General features: G+C 42.7%; 1 protein-coding gene and 1 long non-coding RNA gene across 2 annotated transcripts; one reads left to right on the plus strand and one right to left on the minus strand.

The window, feature by feature from the left end:
• Positions 1–3,358: 3,358 nt before the first annotated feature.
• Positions 3,359–6,533, minus strand: LOC121061356. The gene is made up of 2 exons (XR_005815055.1): positions 5,744–6,533; positions 3,359–3,742 (listed from the first exon to the last, which is right to left on the minus strand). It is a non-coding gene; the product is annotated as an uncharacterized LOC121061356 (long non-coding RNA).
• A 5-nt stretch (positions 6,534–6,538) lies between these two features.
• NANS (N-acetylneuraminate synthase) lies at positions 6,539–16,618 on the plus strand. The gene is made up of 6 exons (XM_040540071.1): positions 6,539–6,801; positions 7,431–7,646; positions 11,500–11,599; positions 11,846–12,000; positions 13,001–13,267; positions 14,783–16,618. The coding sequence occupies exons 1-6, from the start codon at positions 6,670–6,672 to the stop codon at positions 14,990–14,992; spliced, it is 1,080 nt and encodes a 359-aa protein (XP_040396005.1). The 5' UTR covers positions 6,539–6,669; the 3' UTR covers positions 14,993–16,618.
• Positions 16,619–16,860: the final 242 nt, after the last annotated feature.

Genomic DNA, 16,860 nt, shown 5'->3' on the forward strand with positions numbered 1-16,860 from the left:
TGTCTCACCTTAGTCATCTAGTCATCCCACTATGGACAGGCTCTTTAGTTTCATTACTCAGTCCCTTCAGCTGCCGTTCCCAGCAGCATTTCTCATGGAACCTCTCTCCTTCTTTTCAGCCTCCAGCTCCTGCACTAGTTACTCTGTCCCACACCCTTCAAAGCAACTTTTTGGCTTCCTCAGCTCTTGGGATTTTCCTTATTCTTCCCAGCTTACTGATCCAGTATCAGGCAGTCCTACTCTCTTCTCTCACTGTTCCCTAGTTTATCCTTTGATCTGTTTCTTTGCAGTTTCCACTTCTGTTACCCTTACTGGCTTCTAGTCACAGCTGTCTTGTTCACGCTATCCCAGCCAATCCGTCCAAATTCCTTATCCAGTCTCAGACTTCCTCTTCTTCATATAGAATCCTAGAACCACAGAATGGTTTGGGTTGGAAGGGACCTAAAAGATCACCCAGTTCCAACCCCCTGCCCTGGGCAGGGACACCTCCCACCAGACCAGGTTGCCCAAAGCCCCATCCAGCCTGGCCTTGAACACCTCCAGGGATGGGGCATCCACAGCTTCTCCAGGAAACCTGTGCCAGTGCCTCACCACCCACTGAGTGAATAATTTCCTCCTAACATCTAATCTAAATCTCCCCTCTTTTAGTCTAAAACCGTTCCCATCTTGTCCTGTCATTGTCAGCCTGAGCAAAATGTCACTCTCCTTCTTTTTATAAGCCCCCTTTAAGTATTGACAAGCTGCAATAAGGTCACCCCGGAGCTTCCTCTTCTTCAGTCTGAACAGCCCTTCCCTGGCTTTCAGTCATTTAAAATCTACAAAATGTTGTGACATTATACATCCATCATTACTGTAGTTTACTGAGCTGCTAGCATGTCTAGACCATTCAAAATACACAGGCTCGCTTTCAAACTGGCAAGAGAAGAGTGCCCAGAGCAAAATGGAAATGCTCGTAATCTTGGGTGGAGTCTGAAGTTTAGATGCTGTGCTGAAATTACAAAAAAAAAAAAAAAATCTACAGAGAATGAATTCTTGCCATCACCACAAGTAGGTGTGCAGCCTGTGACTGTTGTCTGGTGGCCCAACAACAACCACACTGCTGTTGCTAGTAAGAAACCTAATGCTAGCTTTGCAAGAGCTGGTGAACCCTTAGGCTTGTTATTAGCTAGTGCAAATTTGCAGTGCAGACTGGAGGTCAGTGCCAGGTGTCTTTTGTTATGATATGGAGTTTACGTGTGGGATAATTCCAAAGACCTTGAAGATATCTGCACAGGCTGAAAACAGGCCACAAAACTGTAAACATCTCACTGATGGTCAGCTTCTGGTTACTGAAGAAGTACAGCCTTAAGAGCAGGGAAGACCACTTTAGACAGAACAAAGAGGACAAAGAAGCAGTCACACAACAGGATAAGGCAGCTGATGTGGCCTGAGGAAGTTAACACCCGCCAGCATTGTGCAGTGTATAGTCCAAGGAGCTGAGAACAAAAATTTACAATCCACCGAGAAAATTTAACAGTTTAGAATCCTGATATTGGAAAGAAATTGCTGTGGGCAAATGATCATCAGCACTGAACCATTGTGAAATAGTCTTCCTACAAACTGTCAAAGCTGCAAGCACACTGCCTGCTGCGAGAACCATTTTCAGAGGTCTTCTGTCATGCCAGCTGATCTCCAGAGCTGTGTAGAAGCCATTTCATGTCAGAATGCTCAAACTACATGCACTTGTTGTCTCAAGCTCTCTAATTCCTGAATAAAGCATTATGGCATAAAAATCAATTTTACAAGTCACCATCTATCAGTGTGAGAACAAACACACTCTCATTGGCCTTAAGTTTACTTCTCATTATCGTGCCGAAACATATCCATAAAATACTCAGTGTGAGACGGCTCTCCCACCAAAGTAAAAGACAAAACTCCAACAGAACCAGGGTTTAGGTTTACATCATGCAGAGGTTCATGAAAAACAATTTTGTAATTGGTGTTGCCACACCCTTATCAAAGGTAAAAGAAATTGAAAAGTGCCTGATATCTGACATCAGTAAGTAGGTCCTAGCCCTACTCATTTTGTATGAGTTTTACTGCCTGCACAAAAACGACAACATCAAAGCTTCTGGCAGCTTCTAGGAGGTGGTAGTATAAAACTGCCCGAGTTGGACCAGTTCACTTGCTGTTCCACAGTTTCTGTACTTTCATTATCTGTTTCCTGCTTTTGTGCTTTACATTAGAATTACAAATCTATAGCTGCATTTCCTTTTATCTCCTGTTCCACTGCTTTAATGCAAGGTTAAAAAAAAAAAAAAAAAGTACGTGTTCAATCCTTTGTCTTGTTAGACTTTGACAGGCAAAGCTGTATTCTGCCATAGTAAAATTACTTCAGAAGTTAATTATTTGTGTTCTGGAGGCATCTTTTTCCTGCTTCTTTACTAGGTGGTTGCAGAAGGAACTTGCCCCAAGGAGGAGGGGTGTGCCTGTTCTGTGGAGCTGCCGGTGAGCATTAGTACAGGGAGAACCTACTGAATGTTGATGAGAAATCCGGGGCTTTGGGCTGAGACACGTTGGTTACTTGTAGTTATGTCTTATAAGCACACATAGCATATTGGAGTGTAAACTGACATTCACTGAGACCTAGCACTTTAGAGGTTTGCTTCAGAAGTCACTCCAAATACTACAATTAAAAAAATACTTTCTTAATGAACTGTTCTTTCAATCAGCAAATTTTGTGGGGAACTTATTCTCAGCGTTCATATGCATTCTGTGTTAAAGTTACACTCCCAAGTTGTTTTGTACATCCAACAATGAGTGTGAGGTGACTAGTTATAAATAAATGGCTAGTTATTTTTACAGCCTTTACATTCAGTTTGTCCATGCTGTGGTTTGCAACCCACTCTAATTCCTCAAACGATATTGTGGCCCATTATTGGGTGTTTTAGTTATACCTGCAACATACTTTTAAGTTTTTATTCTGTCTCTTGAACCTGTTCAGAAACATACAAAGTATGTACTACCCATTACACAAAATGTAAATGTTTCTGTAGGATAAAATGGGACTGTATTGCACTCAGATCTCTAGTGGCTCAGCACCCCTAAAGAAGCTGTGCCTGCATTTGTATCCACACGTAACAGTGGTCAATGTAACTGACTGGTAGAAATGACTAGTACAGATTCAGTTATCAGGAAACTTTCCTGGCTATGAAACAGCCAGGAAATGGATACGTGTGCCTGCTCTTTATATATCTGCTGTTTTCTTTAAGATGTGATATTGCTGAGTAGCAGAGATAGTGACAAACCTGTCTTTTAACTCATTCTTTCTTACTCACAGGTTAGCTAAAAAAAAATATATTTGCTCTACAATGCCTAAGCAGACAAAGCAAAAAATGGTGTTTATTCAGTGTCCTCTTCCCACTGCCGTTTACAGGTCTCAGCGCATTGTAAAAAGCTGCATCCATTCTGTGTGTCACTTCAGCACTGAGGTGTTGTATCATGGTATACTGTTAGCTCAGAGGCACCCCTGGTTTGAAGCTGAGGTCGCTTTTTAGGCTGGGTTTCATATCATATCATAGCAATGTGGTTGTTGTGTTCAAGTAATCACTGTTACTGCAGTCCTCAGAAGGACGCCGTTCTCCTCTGCACAGGAATAGACACAGCAGCAGAACGACCTACTACGCTTCTCTATCTACAGCGGTACAAAGGGCAGTATCTGGTATGCGTGGGTACAGCCTTGGAGACACAATTCAGCTTCACCCTGAAAAAAAAAAAAACAAAAAACCACGTACCACAAAATCATAATAAATGCAATTACCGATTTTCAGTTCCATTAAAACTCTGCAGATAGGCCCACAACAGCAGAAATATGTCTGACATCTGCCACAAGGTGTTTTTGGAGTCTCAGAGGCAGCCTTTGTCAGAATGCAGTAGTATGTGTAAATTATTTCTCCAGCGCCTCCGTATGGCCTAGTTGAGGCACGGATTCAGGAGGGCCGAGAAAGTAGGCTAAATCCCTGAAAAAGTTGTTCTTTGGAGTTTACCAAAACACAAGACTATCATACAGATACTCAGGACCTTGGAGATAGCAAACCTTGCCCTGGCTTATTTGATCAATACATATAACTCTGCTAAATTAATGTTCCTTCTCTTGCCCACGAAGGTACTTTTAAGGAGAAAATTGTTTCATTGTTTCCTTTTTCCCTGCCTCTATCAGTTTTCTAACCCATTCGCTTACTATAGTGGTGATGGCCCTTTCTTTTCTTAAATCTCTTGAGACTTCTGATATGTTTTTTTTTTTTTCTTTTGTGTTAGATGGATGCAAATAAACACATTCTATACTTCTCTAGTGTTACCACGGTAAATCTAGATATTAAAAACCAAGCTGTATGACCTATCAAAGTGTCACAGTTTAAGTTTCATTGGCATAGTAAGTTTCCTTACAAAATTAATGCACTGCCATCACTTGGAATACAAGGCGAAAGCAAGACCATCCTCGGTTTAAAAATGTAGAACAACATCCCCTAATCAAAAACATTCAGCTTTTCAAAATATTCACAGACACACACCAAAATTGTGAACTTCTTTCCTAGTTTCTTAGAGTAGGAATGCTTTTTTTTTCTTTCTTTTTTTTTTTTTTTTTTACAACACCAGGACTTGCAGCAGCAGAACAGTTGAGACGGCTGCAGTTCGGTGTTTTCCATCACCAGTACACAGAAACCTTGCTGGTATTCTGACAGCCTCATTTCCAAGCTTAACCCTACCATGACCGCCAGCAATTCACTTGGTGTGGCCTCTTTTCCATGCTAGGAGCCTCATACTTCCAGCAAAATCTGCAGGTGTTCTTTGGTTGTATAAGGGTTAATGATTAGGGTCAACAGAAAAAACCTGCAAGGACTCTTCTATCTTGCAGTGATTTTGGTTGTTTAAGTGAACTGGCATAACCAGTAATTTGAGCTCCTTACGTAACACAGACAGCAGCTTCCAACAGTGATAATTCCTCATCATCTGTGCATCTCCATTATATCCAGAACATTAGATCTTAACTTCTGTGGCTTTTTTTTTTTTTTGGTTTAGTTTTGTTTGTTTGCTCTATTCCATCAACACCAAGCTTTGCAGCTCTCCAGCAGCTTGTGTCAGGTAACCACAAACTGCCTTACCCATCCTTAATTCACCACCTCAACATTGTCTTTTAGTTATCACAGAGGGGGTAACTAAATTAGGGAAGTACAGCAATAATCTTGACAGGATCATTAATAACAACCTTCCAAACGTTTGCTTGGAAGGAGAGCTCCAGGATAAATGATTTTATGCAGCTGGCTCCATGAAATGTGGCTGCTCTTTCATTATCTCTCATGGGTGCCAGTATTGCCATTCCTAAATGTTTAAAAATGCCAAGTGAGACTGAATGTCCAGGAGATTTTTTTGTTTGTTTGTTTGTTTTACAGGCCCATGGCTTTTTTTTTTTTTTTTTTCCAAAGAGTGAGGGAGATACTGGGGGAAGACAGAAAGTAAGCCATATACTCTGGAGGAATGACAGGAATGTGGAATAGCTAACCATGTGAAAATCTCTGAACACAGGAAGTATTCCTTTTTTTTTTCAGAACTGTTAATTCATCATTTTTATCCAAAAATACACATTTTTATATAAAAAAATACTCTGTGGCTAATGTAAGTAAACAAGCAATTCAATGTTTTCCAGCCTTATCAGGTTCAGTCAAGAGAAAAGCAGAGGAAGGAAGAAACGGGAACTATTTATCACCTTCTCCTGAGATCACTTGGATCTCTGGGCGGACTCTGTCCACGCAGCACAGCTTGGTTTGGTTTAGTTCCTGATTCATACACTTTACTTCACAACAGATAGTTCTGCTTTTGTTTTTCTTGGAGTTAATATGTAGTTGCCCAACACAGCCTTAAACCACTACATGACATAAATGCAAACAAACTGCTCATTAATATATTCCGTTAGTATAACTGATCTGCATAACCTGCTTCCTTTTACACAGAAGCTTGTTCCTCAGGCTTAACAATCAACTTTTCTTTCCTCCTACAAATGTTCATTAGAATGCCTTTTATCCTTAAAGCTCTGGAGGAAGGTAACTGCTGTCTTGAGCAAAGTATCCCAGCTAGGTTGCAGGTAGCTGATGAGAAAAACAGAAGTTTGAGTGGAAAGAGGGGATATGCGTGTAGCATTTATAAACATTTCTGTAAAAATATTCTGTCGCACAATGACGTTCGGTCAAAAACAGAGCAACACATCGACATTTGAGTCAGTTTTGTTTCAAGAGAAAAGGAATTAAGAGTTTTTTACATTTTTTTTTTTCCCACAGCAGAAATTCTGGTTTCCACAAGGTGCACTCCCACGTGAGGAAAGCAAAAACGACACGAACGACCGTGTTGGTTAGGTGAACAACTCCAACCCGGCCCAGGCGCCCCCCAGCCCCGTGCCTGACTCAGGTCCGCCCCGTGAGGCCCGATGGCGGCGAGCACCCCGCCGGCGCCCCCTGCCGCCACCGCCACCGCCGCCATTACCAGCGCGGCCGGGCGGGGCGGAGCGGCGCGGGGCGGGGCGGGTCCCCTCGGCGCAGTCGCGGCCGCGGTCGGTCTGTCGGTCCGTGTGTCGGTGTGTCCGTCCGTCCGTCCGTCCGTCCGTCCGTCCGTCCCTAGGTCGGCGGTGCTGTCGCCGTCATGTCGCGGGAGTTCGAGCTGTGCCCCGGGCGGCGCGTCGGCGGCGACCATCCGTGCTTCATCATCGCCGAGATCGGGCAGAACCACCAGGGAGACCTGGACATCGCCAAGCGCATGATCCGCATGGCCAAGGTGGGACCGGGCGGGGCGGGACGGGCGCCCTCAGCCAGCGGAGAGCGTGTGCAGCCGCCGAGGTGCCTCCCATGGACATCGTGGGGACGTGTCACGCGTGTTAGACGTGCATTAGACATACTGTAGCATGATACACGTTAGGCTGTGTTCAGAACCGGCATGTCGCCGCCGAAGGAGAAGTCATGCTGTGCTCGCAGCCGCGACTGCTGGTGCTGGCGTGGAGCAGAGTAGTGAGAGGTTGGCTCTGCGACAGGCGTCATCCCAGGCAGCTTTCAGGTTCGCGGTCCTTGCCCTACAGAGGCCTGGCACTCCCATGTAAAATTAGCGTGCGGCAGCTGAGTTGAGGAACTGGCAAGCGTGGCAAGAGGAGGGTCAGTGTTGTAGTTTCAGTATGATTTATTTCTGGACTGCTTTTCTACCAAGCATGCAGGCATTTTGAAATAAAAGGGTGCACGTGGGGGGCTCCTTTGTCACTCGGTGCTCACACCATTATGCCATCGGTACAATGATAAATGTGAAAACTGAAATGCAGGTGACAGCATTAGTTGCGCAGGCCTTGTGTGCTCAGTCCTAGGACAAGTGCATTTCTGGTTGCACTGCCACTGAGTGTGCACCACCTTCTTTTGCAGGAATGTGGAGCAGACTGTGCGAAGTTTCAGAAGAGCGAACTGGAGTACAAGTTCAACAAGAAAGCCTTAGAGAGACCCTATACCTCTAAACACTCCTGGGGAAAGACCTACGGGGAACACAAGCGCCACTTGGAGTTTAGCCATGACCAATACAGAGAGCTAAAGAAATACGCTGAGGAAATAGGGATTTTCTTCACAGCTTCTGGCATGGACGAGGTACGTAAGCCATACTGCAATGACAGGGAGAATCCAGCTATTGTGTCTGTTGCTTGTTACTTATGCGCTATAGTTCTGACATAAAAAGAATACCAAGTATGTGTGGACGTTGAGTTTGTAAATGAGGAAATTGGAGTAAAGGTACTTCTGTCAGTTCACTTGTGTCACTATTCTGATTGATTAGACAGCTGAGTGTTTCAGAAGAACTGCCATTTACGCTGAAGTACGTATGCACAGTACATTATATTAGAGACTAGGCCTCAGCTGAACTCCTTAAACAATCAAGACTTTGAGAGTTTAGATCAAAAGGGCAATCTGACTGCTATCCAGTTTTGTCTGCTGTATCAGCTCCAAAACTTCAAACTCTCCTCTGTATTTGAACTAGATTCCGTTCTTAATGCCTGTTGTTTGTGTCTTTTCTTTCTTTCTTTCTGTTTACTAAGTTCATGTTTCTAAGCAGAAGAAATGTATTTCTTTTTCTTTTACTAATCAAGGTAGAGAAGATCTTCACCTTGCTCTGTTATTCTTGAAACATTTACTTATTTTGTCAGTGGGTTTTTGGGCAGTCAGCCACCAGCCTGGAAACTCCATGAAGCTCATCTGTTGCTGTTCCCCCTTGAAAGATGTAGAAATCTTTAATTCTTGCTTGTTGCCTACCTCAAAACGATGTTAGTTACAGTATTGATAAATGCAGTCTACAATTGAAATGTGTAAACTGGAAAGTTCAGGTAACAGTTAAACCTTAACACAGATTGAAGATTATGTATTGTTCTAGTTTTCTTTGTGGCCTAGAAAATAATAGAGAAACAAACTGAACGAGAGCTTCCAGAAACAAGCCAGCCACTCTTGCATAAGGCAGGCAAACGATCATCCCTGTCATTTTGCATGTAGCCTTATCCAGGATGGGATTAATCTAGTATTCTCAGGTGGTCTGTTCAATGCCTTTCTTTCCCTACCATCAGAGAGAATTCCTGATACCAGCTTAATCTCCTTTCTTATAATTCTTCATCTAACATAAAAGTTCATACTTTTATTCTCCTATCTCCTTGTTATTCAAACACCATTATTACATTATTATTACATTTTTCTCACTCTCCCTTTTTTTTTTTTTTTATATATTTTTCTGGACTAAGCAGTTCCAATCCCTTGAAGCTTCTTACGTTGTCTTTTCTAGTTCTCTGGCTATTCCCACTGTTTCTGTTAACAGACTGTCCTATGGACCAAAATTGCTGTGCCCCAGCTGAGAGTGCAGCTGCCGAACACCATAACACCATCAAAAACTACTTCAGACGTCTGATAGACAAGCAGGTGTTTTGCATGTATCGGAATAGCCCAATGCCATGGGCTCAGAAATAGATCAGGGAAAAGAGAGCGTTGTGATATTTATTGTATTGGTGCCTTCATGTCTAAGGGACCAGCTGAATAACAACACCTACTCCATCTTTTCCTTCAGTAAAAGAACAATTACATCCAGTAGTCTCAGACTTCTGTACCTGAGATCTTAAACACCCGCATGCCTTTGGGATGAAAAAATCACACCCTTTCTTTTCTGATGTTAAAAACCTCCTCCTTCTACAGGCTGTAGTGACATGCAGAACATCTTTCTTTCATATACAGCAGCTAATATCGCTTTCCACCTCTAAGATCTCTCTTTATCTCAAGGTGCTGTGCTTCTCTGAGCCTGTGGCCTCATCAGATAGTTAACAGCACTGATACATACTTGGGCATCCTTTTTTGAACAGCAGTTACTTTATACAGCTGCTGACACTTCTGGTAGTATTTCTGCTCACCATCTTCAGACTTACTGCAGACTTTGCATAGATTGATGTAGCAAGTCCTTGAGAACGTTAGCTTCTGTGAATTGATCATAACCTCTGGAGCTCCAGGTAAGTTGAAGAGGTTAAATTGTGTGTTTAATTGTATGAGGAAGTTCTGTGAAGCAATGTGTGACGTAAATACAAAGACTGTGGGTAACTCCTTTATCTGCTCTGCTCCAGTGTGTACTGGAGACGGAACAGGATCCTGTTGAACCACTCCCTTTAATGTTGTCCCTGCTATTTGAAGTTACACAGGATCACAGACTGGTTGAGGCTGGAAGGGACCTCTGGGGGTCATTTGGCCCAACCCTGATGCTCAAGCTGGTCCTGTTCCTTGAATCTCCTACAAGAAAGCTGCCAATTCCGTGAGACAGTCACCTTATGAAGAGTGGCATTAGATATTGGGTCCATATGTCATACTTCATTTTGTGCAGTCTCTTCTGATTAGATCGGTGGCTTTTTAATATGTCTTCATGCACAATGCATCTTAGTGAATAAACCATATTAAAGAGGCATTATGCATCCTAGACACAAGCAATTGAATCTGCATCATAATGATTATAGAAAAATTAGACTGAAGAAGGTGCGAATCTGTTTTGAACATTACCTGTGTCTTTCTCTGGCACTAAGTGAATTTGGCTGTGACAAGGAACGAGGCAAAGAAATTAAAAATGTGTGGGGAGAGATTGAAAGGGAGACAAAGTTAGGTAACTATTTAATTGTTTTGCCTAAATGTGAATGAAGAATTTTAATGTTGCTTGTGATATGTTTGGGATTTTTTTTTCATTAAATATACTTATTTTCAAAAGGTTACTTACTGATGCAATACTAATTTTAATGGAACCTCCAATAATTCCTGAATTGTCTCAAATATAGCACACACATTCTTAGAAGGAGGCAGAGTGTAATTAAGGTCTGAATAAACTGTCTTTTCTTTGGCACATATTTATTTTTGGATGTTGCTCATAGAAGACAATCCATTGTGGCTTTCTTTTTGGATAGATGATTTGCAAACACGATTTTTCCATGTCTGTGGGTTACTTGTTCTTTGAAAGGGAGCATTAACTTTTTCCACAAATAGTGACATGGCAAGTAGCTAGGTGCAGAAGTTTACATATGGTGGGAACTGAGGGGGATCAGCCATTGCAAACAGATTAGCTAGACTGACGAAGCTGGTGAGAGGTTTCTTCTTAGAGTCAAAAGGCAGCAGAATACTTGCATGACTGTTCAGAGTGACAGAGCTGTTCAGGAAAGCTACCTGTAGTTTTAAGTGTTGTTTGTGGTTTAATACCTCTGAACTGCAGATGTGAGGCAGGAAGACTGCCTCTGTGCCTGCAGTGCATTCCCTCTTCAGGGAGCTAACTCCCATCTGCAGGTAGTTACTCTTCCTCGTAGTGCCAGTAAAATCAAGCAAGAGTGCCATGGCCCACAGAGCCCTGCCTGGGAGTTAGAGGAGCAGGGGAGCACGGCTGTATGAAGGTGCTGTACCTAGAGCAGGCTTGACCAGCTATGGCCAGGAGACCAAAGAGACTGCCCTGAGACAGGGAACCTAATAAAAAACCTGTGCAAAATCTGTGTAAAATAAATTCCTACTATTTGCCTTCTGATTGTATCAAGAGTTTTTTGATAACAGCCTCAGAAAGTCAGGCTTAATGCTTATAGACATGCCACAAGGCATCTGACAAATCCAGCCACACTGTCTATGCTGTATCTTAAAATCTAGTCCTTTGATGGGCTCAGAGTTTCTGAAATGTTAACCTGCAGACCAACCTCCTGAAGCAAAATGGTATATCTGCTTTTGATTTATTTGACCTTTTGTTTTTTTTTTTTGTACCTGATACCATTGATTTGTGAGAAGTACAGTTTGGGGGGCTGTGTATATATGTGCCCTATTTACTTAAGCTTTGCTTTTACTGTTTTGCAGGGTTGGGTTGCTTTTATTTGTTTGTTTGTTTTAACACAGCATGGTAGTTCTTGTCTGTTCCTGACCCAGCTGAAGTGGTGTGGTGAAAAGCAGTGATTTCTTTTTCTTGCAGATGGCTGTGGAATTTCTACATGAACTGGATGTTCCATTTTTCAAAGTAGGATCAGGAGATACAAACAATTTTCCGTATTTGGAAAAGACTGCAAAGAAAGGTAAGCATTTTCTTTCGAGCAGTCTTGGTAAACATCACTTTGTCTCAATAGCTCAATTATTACATATTTCCTCCACTTGATTTTGGAAAACATCTTAAAAAAGAAAAAAAAAAAAAAGATTCACCCACCTTCTTTTTCCAGTTCAATTGAATTAATTCACTGCAAGAATTTCAAATAAGCTTTTGTAGCTTTCCTATGGACCTAAACTTGAGATCTGGGGCAAACCATTTTTTTTTTAATGGCTAGGACGCCCAATGGTGATTTCCAGTGGGATGCAGTCGATGAACACGATGCAGCAGGTTTATCAGATTGTGAAGCCCATCAATCCAAACTTCTGCTTCCTGCAATGCACCAGTGCCTACCCGCTTCAGCCAGAGGATGTCAATCTCCGTGTTATATCGGTCAGTGAATAACCGAGAGTGCCATGGGTAGGGTACCAGAGAAGAGCTATGTATTTCTATTGCGTTATATTTCCAGATCTTGGGCAAGCTGGAATGCACTTCTGAGAAGTCAGATGAGTGTCATGTTCCTCTAATTCATGCAAACATTGAAGTGAAATTATTAATTAGATCCTCTTTTAGCAGAACTCAGCTTTGAAGAATATGATAAGGTATATTACTGTTGGGGCATGTGCAATTAAACAGAGTGAAACAGGAGGTTGAAGTGTCACCCTGCGCTTTGCAGTGGAAAGAAAAGTGACACAGTTACCTCCAAGAAGGTGCATGTAATTGAGAACATGACTCTAAACAGGCGACAAGACCAGAAACTTTCATTGAAAAGGCTTCGTGTGAATATGAGAACTGCAAAGGAAATGGATTATAGTTGCCTTTGCTGAAAATATTACTTGTGTATGCCTGATGCTAATGCAAGAAAAGGTTCCGAAATTGGCTGGTGTTCAAACATTTGCCTAGCTTTAGTTTCAGTAGAACATGACTGCATTTAATTGCTTGTAAGACTGGATAACTCCTCTATGTGCTGCAGAAAGGACTGCCTCAGATTTGAAATAGTAGGAGGTGTAGAACCTGCTCTGGATACAAGTTAAGTTGTCCATTGGGTCCTTGGATGAAAATAAAGCACTACTTTATCAGTGTAATTTGCAGTGATGTAGGCTTTGAAGACCTCGAAGAGTACAACTAAATTAAAAAGAAAAGTATAAGAGAAATTGAAGAATAGAACGTATGTCTTTCATTGTCAGTATTGATAATCCCAATGAACTTGCTAAAACAAGATGGTTGGTAATGCATGACTTGTTCAATAAAAAAAATCATCTCAAGCATAACCAACCACCTGTTTAGTGGCACAGTGACTGTCCATGTTTTCATTGCAGTTATCGTTGTTAAACTTGCTCCATCTCTGAAATTGCTACCTTGATAATTTAGACCAACTCTGTCATGATTCCAGGCATATCAATCAGCTTTTCCTGATATCCCCATTGGATATTCGGGGCATGAAACTGGCATCGCCATTTCAGTGGCAGCTGTGGCTATGGGTGCTAAAGTAGTGGAACGCCACGTGACTCTTGACAAAACGTGGAAAGGAAGTGACCACCAAGCATCCCTGGAGCCAAATGAACTTGCAGAGTTAGTGAAAGCCATCCGTACTGTGGAAAAAGCAATGGGTTCTCCAATTAAACAACTCCTGCCTTGTGAAATGGCTTGCAATGAAAAGGTAACTTTTGCTTTTGCTTCACGTACAGCTGAAAGTCTTTGAGACTGACAGCTAGTAACTCTATATTCATAGGGTCGCTTTACCCTGCTGGACACCTGAGCTCCACCACAACTGCTCTCTCACTCCCTCTCCTCAAAGGAAAAGGAGGAGAAAATACGATGGAAAGGGCTCAAAGGTTGAGATAAGAACAGGGAGATCACTCACCAATTATTGTCACAGGCAAAACAGACTCAGCATAAGGAGATTAATGTAATTTTTTGCCTATCACTAGCAGACTAGCACAGTGAGAAACTAAAAGCAAACTAAAAAGTGCTCCAGCACGGGTCCCCCACGGGTGGGCGGCAGCTCCCCCCAGACCCCCTGCTCCTGCTGCGGGGGCTCCTGTCCACGGGCTGCAGCTCCGGCCCGGGGCCTGCTCCTGCGGGGGCTCTCCATGGGCCGCAGCCTCCTCCAGGCCACATCCACCTGCTCCAGCGGGGGCTCCTCCACGGGGGGGCTGCAGCGTGGAGATCTGCTCCGTGTGGGACCCGTGGGCTGCAGGGGGACAGCCTGCTCCACCAGGGGCCTCTCCCTGCACAGGCCGCAGGGGAACTGCTGCTGCCTGCCTGGAGCACCTCCTGCCCTCCTGCTGCACTCACCTGGGGGGCTGCAGGGCTGCTTCTCTCACACTTTCACAATCCTCATTCTCCCAGCTGCTGTAGCACAGCAGTTTTCCCCCTTCCCTCAATCTGCTCTCCCAGAGGCCCACCCAGCGTCACTCCCTGGCTCAGCTCTGGCCAGCAGCAGGTCCCTTTGGAGCTGTCTGGAGCTGGCTCTGGTCTGACATGGGGCAGCTGCTGGGCTCTGCTCACAGAGGCCACTCCTGCAGCCCCCATGCTACCAATCTCTTGCCACATGAAACCAATACAATTCAGAAAAAACAGCTTGATAATATGCACATCATACTTAGGTTTATAGTCAATATCTCAATTATTGCAGCAGTGTTTCTGCCTCTGCACTCTAAATTTTCTGCTGCTAAGTAACAGCATGCACACCGATAATGCTTACCACACAACTTCTTTGCAGACTTACTGTTTTCTGTAAAGTGCTATTTCTTAACTATTTTTACCAAACCATAATGCTGGCAATTTTGAGCATAGTGTAGTTCTATGCATATCATCCAGTGAGTAACTAAGTTGAGTTATAGTTGTGTATGACTCTATGTGAGCTGCTTTTGCACTAAGCTAGGATACTAGTCAGTCTAATGAGATTCTCTCTATTCTATTTCTGGGATATTCCAGTGAGACATTGTCTGATTTCAGAATGGGTTTAGATCTTCCTGACAGCCTTGTTAGAGTGAAGGCTTTCATGCTAACTCAAACTTAATTTGGACTAAGAAGTAACCAATGGGGAGAGCAGTCCACACAACCTCTTCCCAAGTAACTGCAGATTTTTTTTTTTTTTTCAACCTCTTTTGGTATTCTGTGTCTAGGAATGTGTTTGACTTAAACTTTCTTTTTATTTTCTCCCCTGTAGCTGGGGAAGTCTGTTGTGGCGAAGGTGACAATTCCTGAAGGTACCATACTGACCCTTGACATGCTGACAGTGAAGGTGGGAGAGCCTAAGGGATTTCCCCCAGAAGCCATCTTCGATCTGCTGGGCCAGAAGGTTAAAAAGCATATTGAAGAAGATGAAACCATCACTGAGCAGGCAGTAGAAAATCACGTCAAGAAAGTAAAGTGCTAAACCAAAGTACTCTGTTACACATTTCATGATGTAGGCCTGCCCTACTGCACAACATATTTAAGTATAGCAGCATGGTAGATTAGAAGAAAGGATCTAACCAGATTAGAATTTTCCAGATCCAGTTACCAGGAAGTTTTTGCAGCAAGGGGATATAAATTGTGAAGAGCAATTTTTAGAAACTGTGTATCAGTGTGTCTAGAAAATACCATACTCCTTTTCCATTCCACTTAACCTAGATTATTTCGGAGTTCTGCCAAATCAGAGACCAAGGTCTGCTGCCTTCCAGTTTGCCTTTTCTGGTAAGAATACACTAAATCCTAATGATTTGTCTACACTTTAAATTGTCATAGTGCTATATCTTTTAATGTTTCCCTCTCTCTTCCATCACTTTCCTCATCCCTGCAAAAATAGGATGCTAGTTGGAGTTAAATGCAGACAAGTGCAAGGTTACATAAACTTAACAGAAAACTTTACACATACAACCCGATGGATTTTTCTCAAGGTATGTCTTAAGATTTAAAAAGAAATCTCAAGATAAAGGGTTTGCAGGAACCTGCCTAAGGTGGACAAAGTTGAAATGAAGCATTACAGTGAAGGAAGATAACTGTCTATTCAGTAAAGCCACTATGGGAAAAAAACAGCTCCTTGAGAAAACTAGATTCCAGCATGGCCGTACCTTCTCAAGAGACAGTTCCAAGAAATGTAAATTGGATGGGTAGAAAGCCCCCATGTAACGAGCAGAGAAAGCCTTTTTGTACTTTTTTGTGAACTGAAAGACAAGAGAGCAAGCTGGACAGGTTAAGGGGAAAAATTGGTCCAAGATGGATCAGTGGAACTAAGTTTAACCAATGCATCCAGAAATTGGCAAAAGCATCCACCATCAGCTGACTGAATCCTGGCATCCTCATGATTTCTGCAGTGCATTGGGGTATCTGAATTTGTATTTGGGGGCAACTTCTCATGCTGGTAAAGATTCAGCAGCCTCCTTTCTAGACTAATAAGCAAAGGCACTGCATTGGGATTTTTGTTTTCCAACTCATTGCTCTTTGAAACAGCTGAGGTTGGCTGCTCGACTGGATCACATCACCGACTAGATCACAGCATGATGGTCTGTACTCCTCTGTGCACGCCACTCTTCCATAACAAATTCTTACTTTCCAAGTAAGAAATGCAGTTCCTCTGCCCATTAGCCTGCTGCCCTTACCTTTGTCCAGGAAGGATATGTATGGCAGCAGGTACAACACATCTCTCAGCTAGCTTGGGTCAGCACAAAACCACATTGTTTTAATTTGTCTGCGTTTGTCTGTGACAGAACCCTTTACTAGTTACGGTTATTTGGAACTTGCTACCTCTTGGTTATGAATTGGTGAAGTATTTTGAATTTGATGGTTGTGTTTCTGTACCTGTGAGCAGTTTACTCTCAAAATGTTTACCCTTCTTCAGTTCTGAGGAGACTGTAGTCCTGTATTTAAACCGGGGAGAAGAGGTCTTTGAATCTTGTGCTTGTGACAGTCTGTGAGCTCTGACTGATGCAATATGCTTGCCTTACATTAAGAAACAAGTCAATTGTTAAAAGATTTTTTTTAAAATGACAAATTTAAAAAATAAATTGAGCTTATAAAACAAGCTATTGTTTTTGTGTTTCAGTATGTGGTCAGAGCTTGCCTTTGCTAGCAGCAGAGAGGATTTCAGGGCAGTTAGTATTTGAACCACCCAAGATTACCTTGCTTGCTTCAAGTGGTAGTGCTCCTTCAGTGGGGTGGTACAGCTGGTTCTAGGGAATGCTGCCAACATAGGCTCCAAAGATTTCCAGGACTTCAATTAATCATAGAATCATCCAGGTTGGAGAAGACCTTCAAGATCATCAA

Source organism: Cygnus olor, chromosome Z (assembly GCF_009769625.2).
Source record: "Cygnus olor isolate bCygOlo1 chromosome Z, bCygOlo1.pri.v2, whole genome shotgun sequence".
Taxonomy (NCBI): domain Eukaryota; kingdom Metazoa; phylum Chordata; class Aves; order Anseriformes; family Anatidae; genus Cygnus; species Cygnus olor.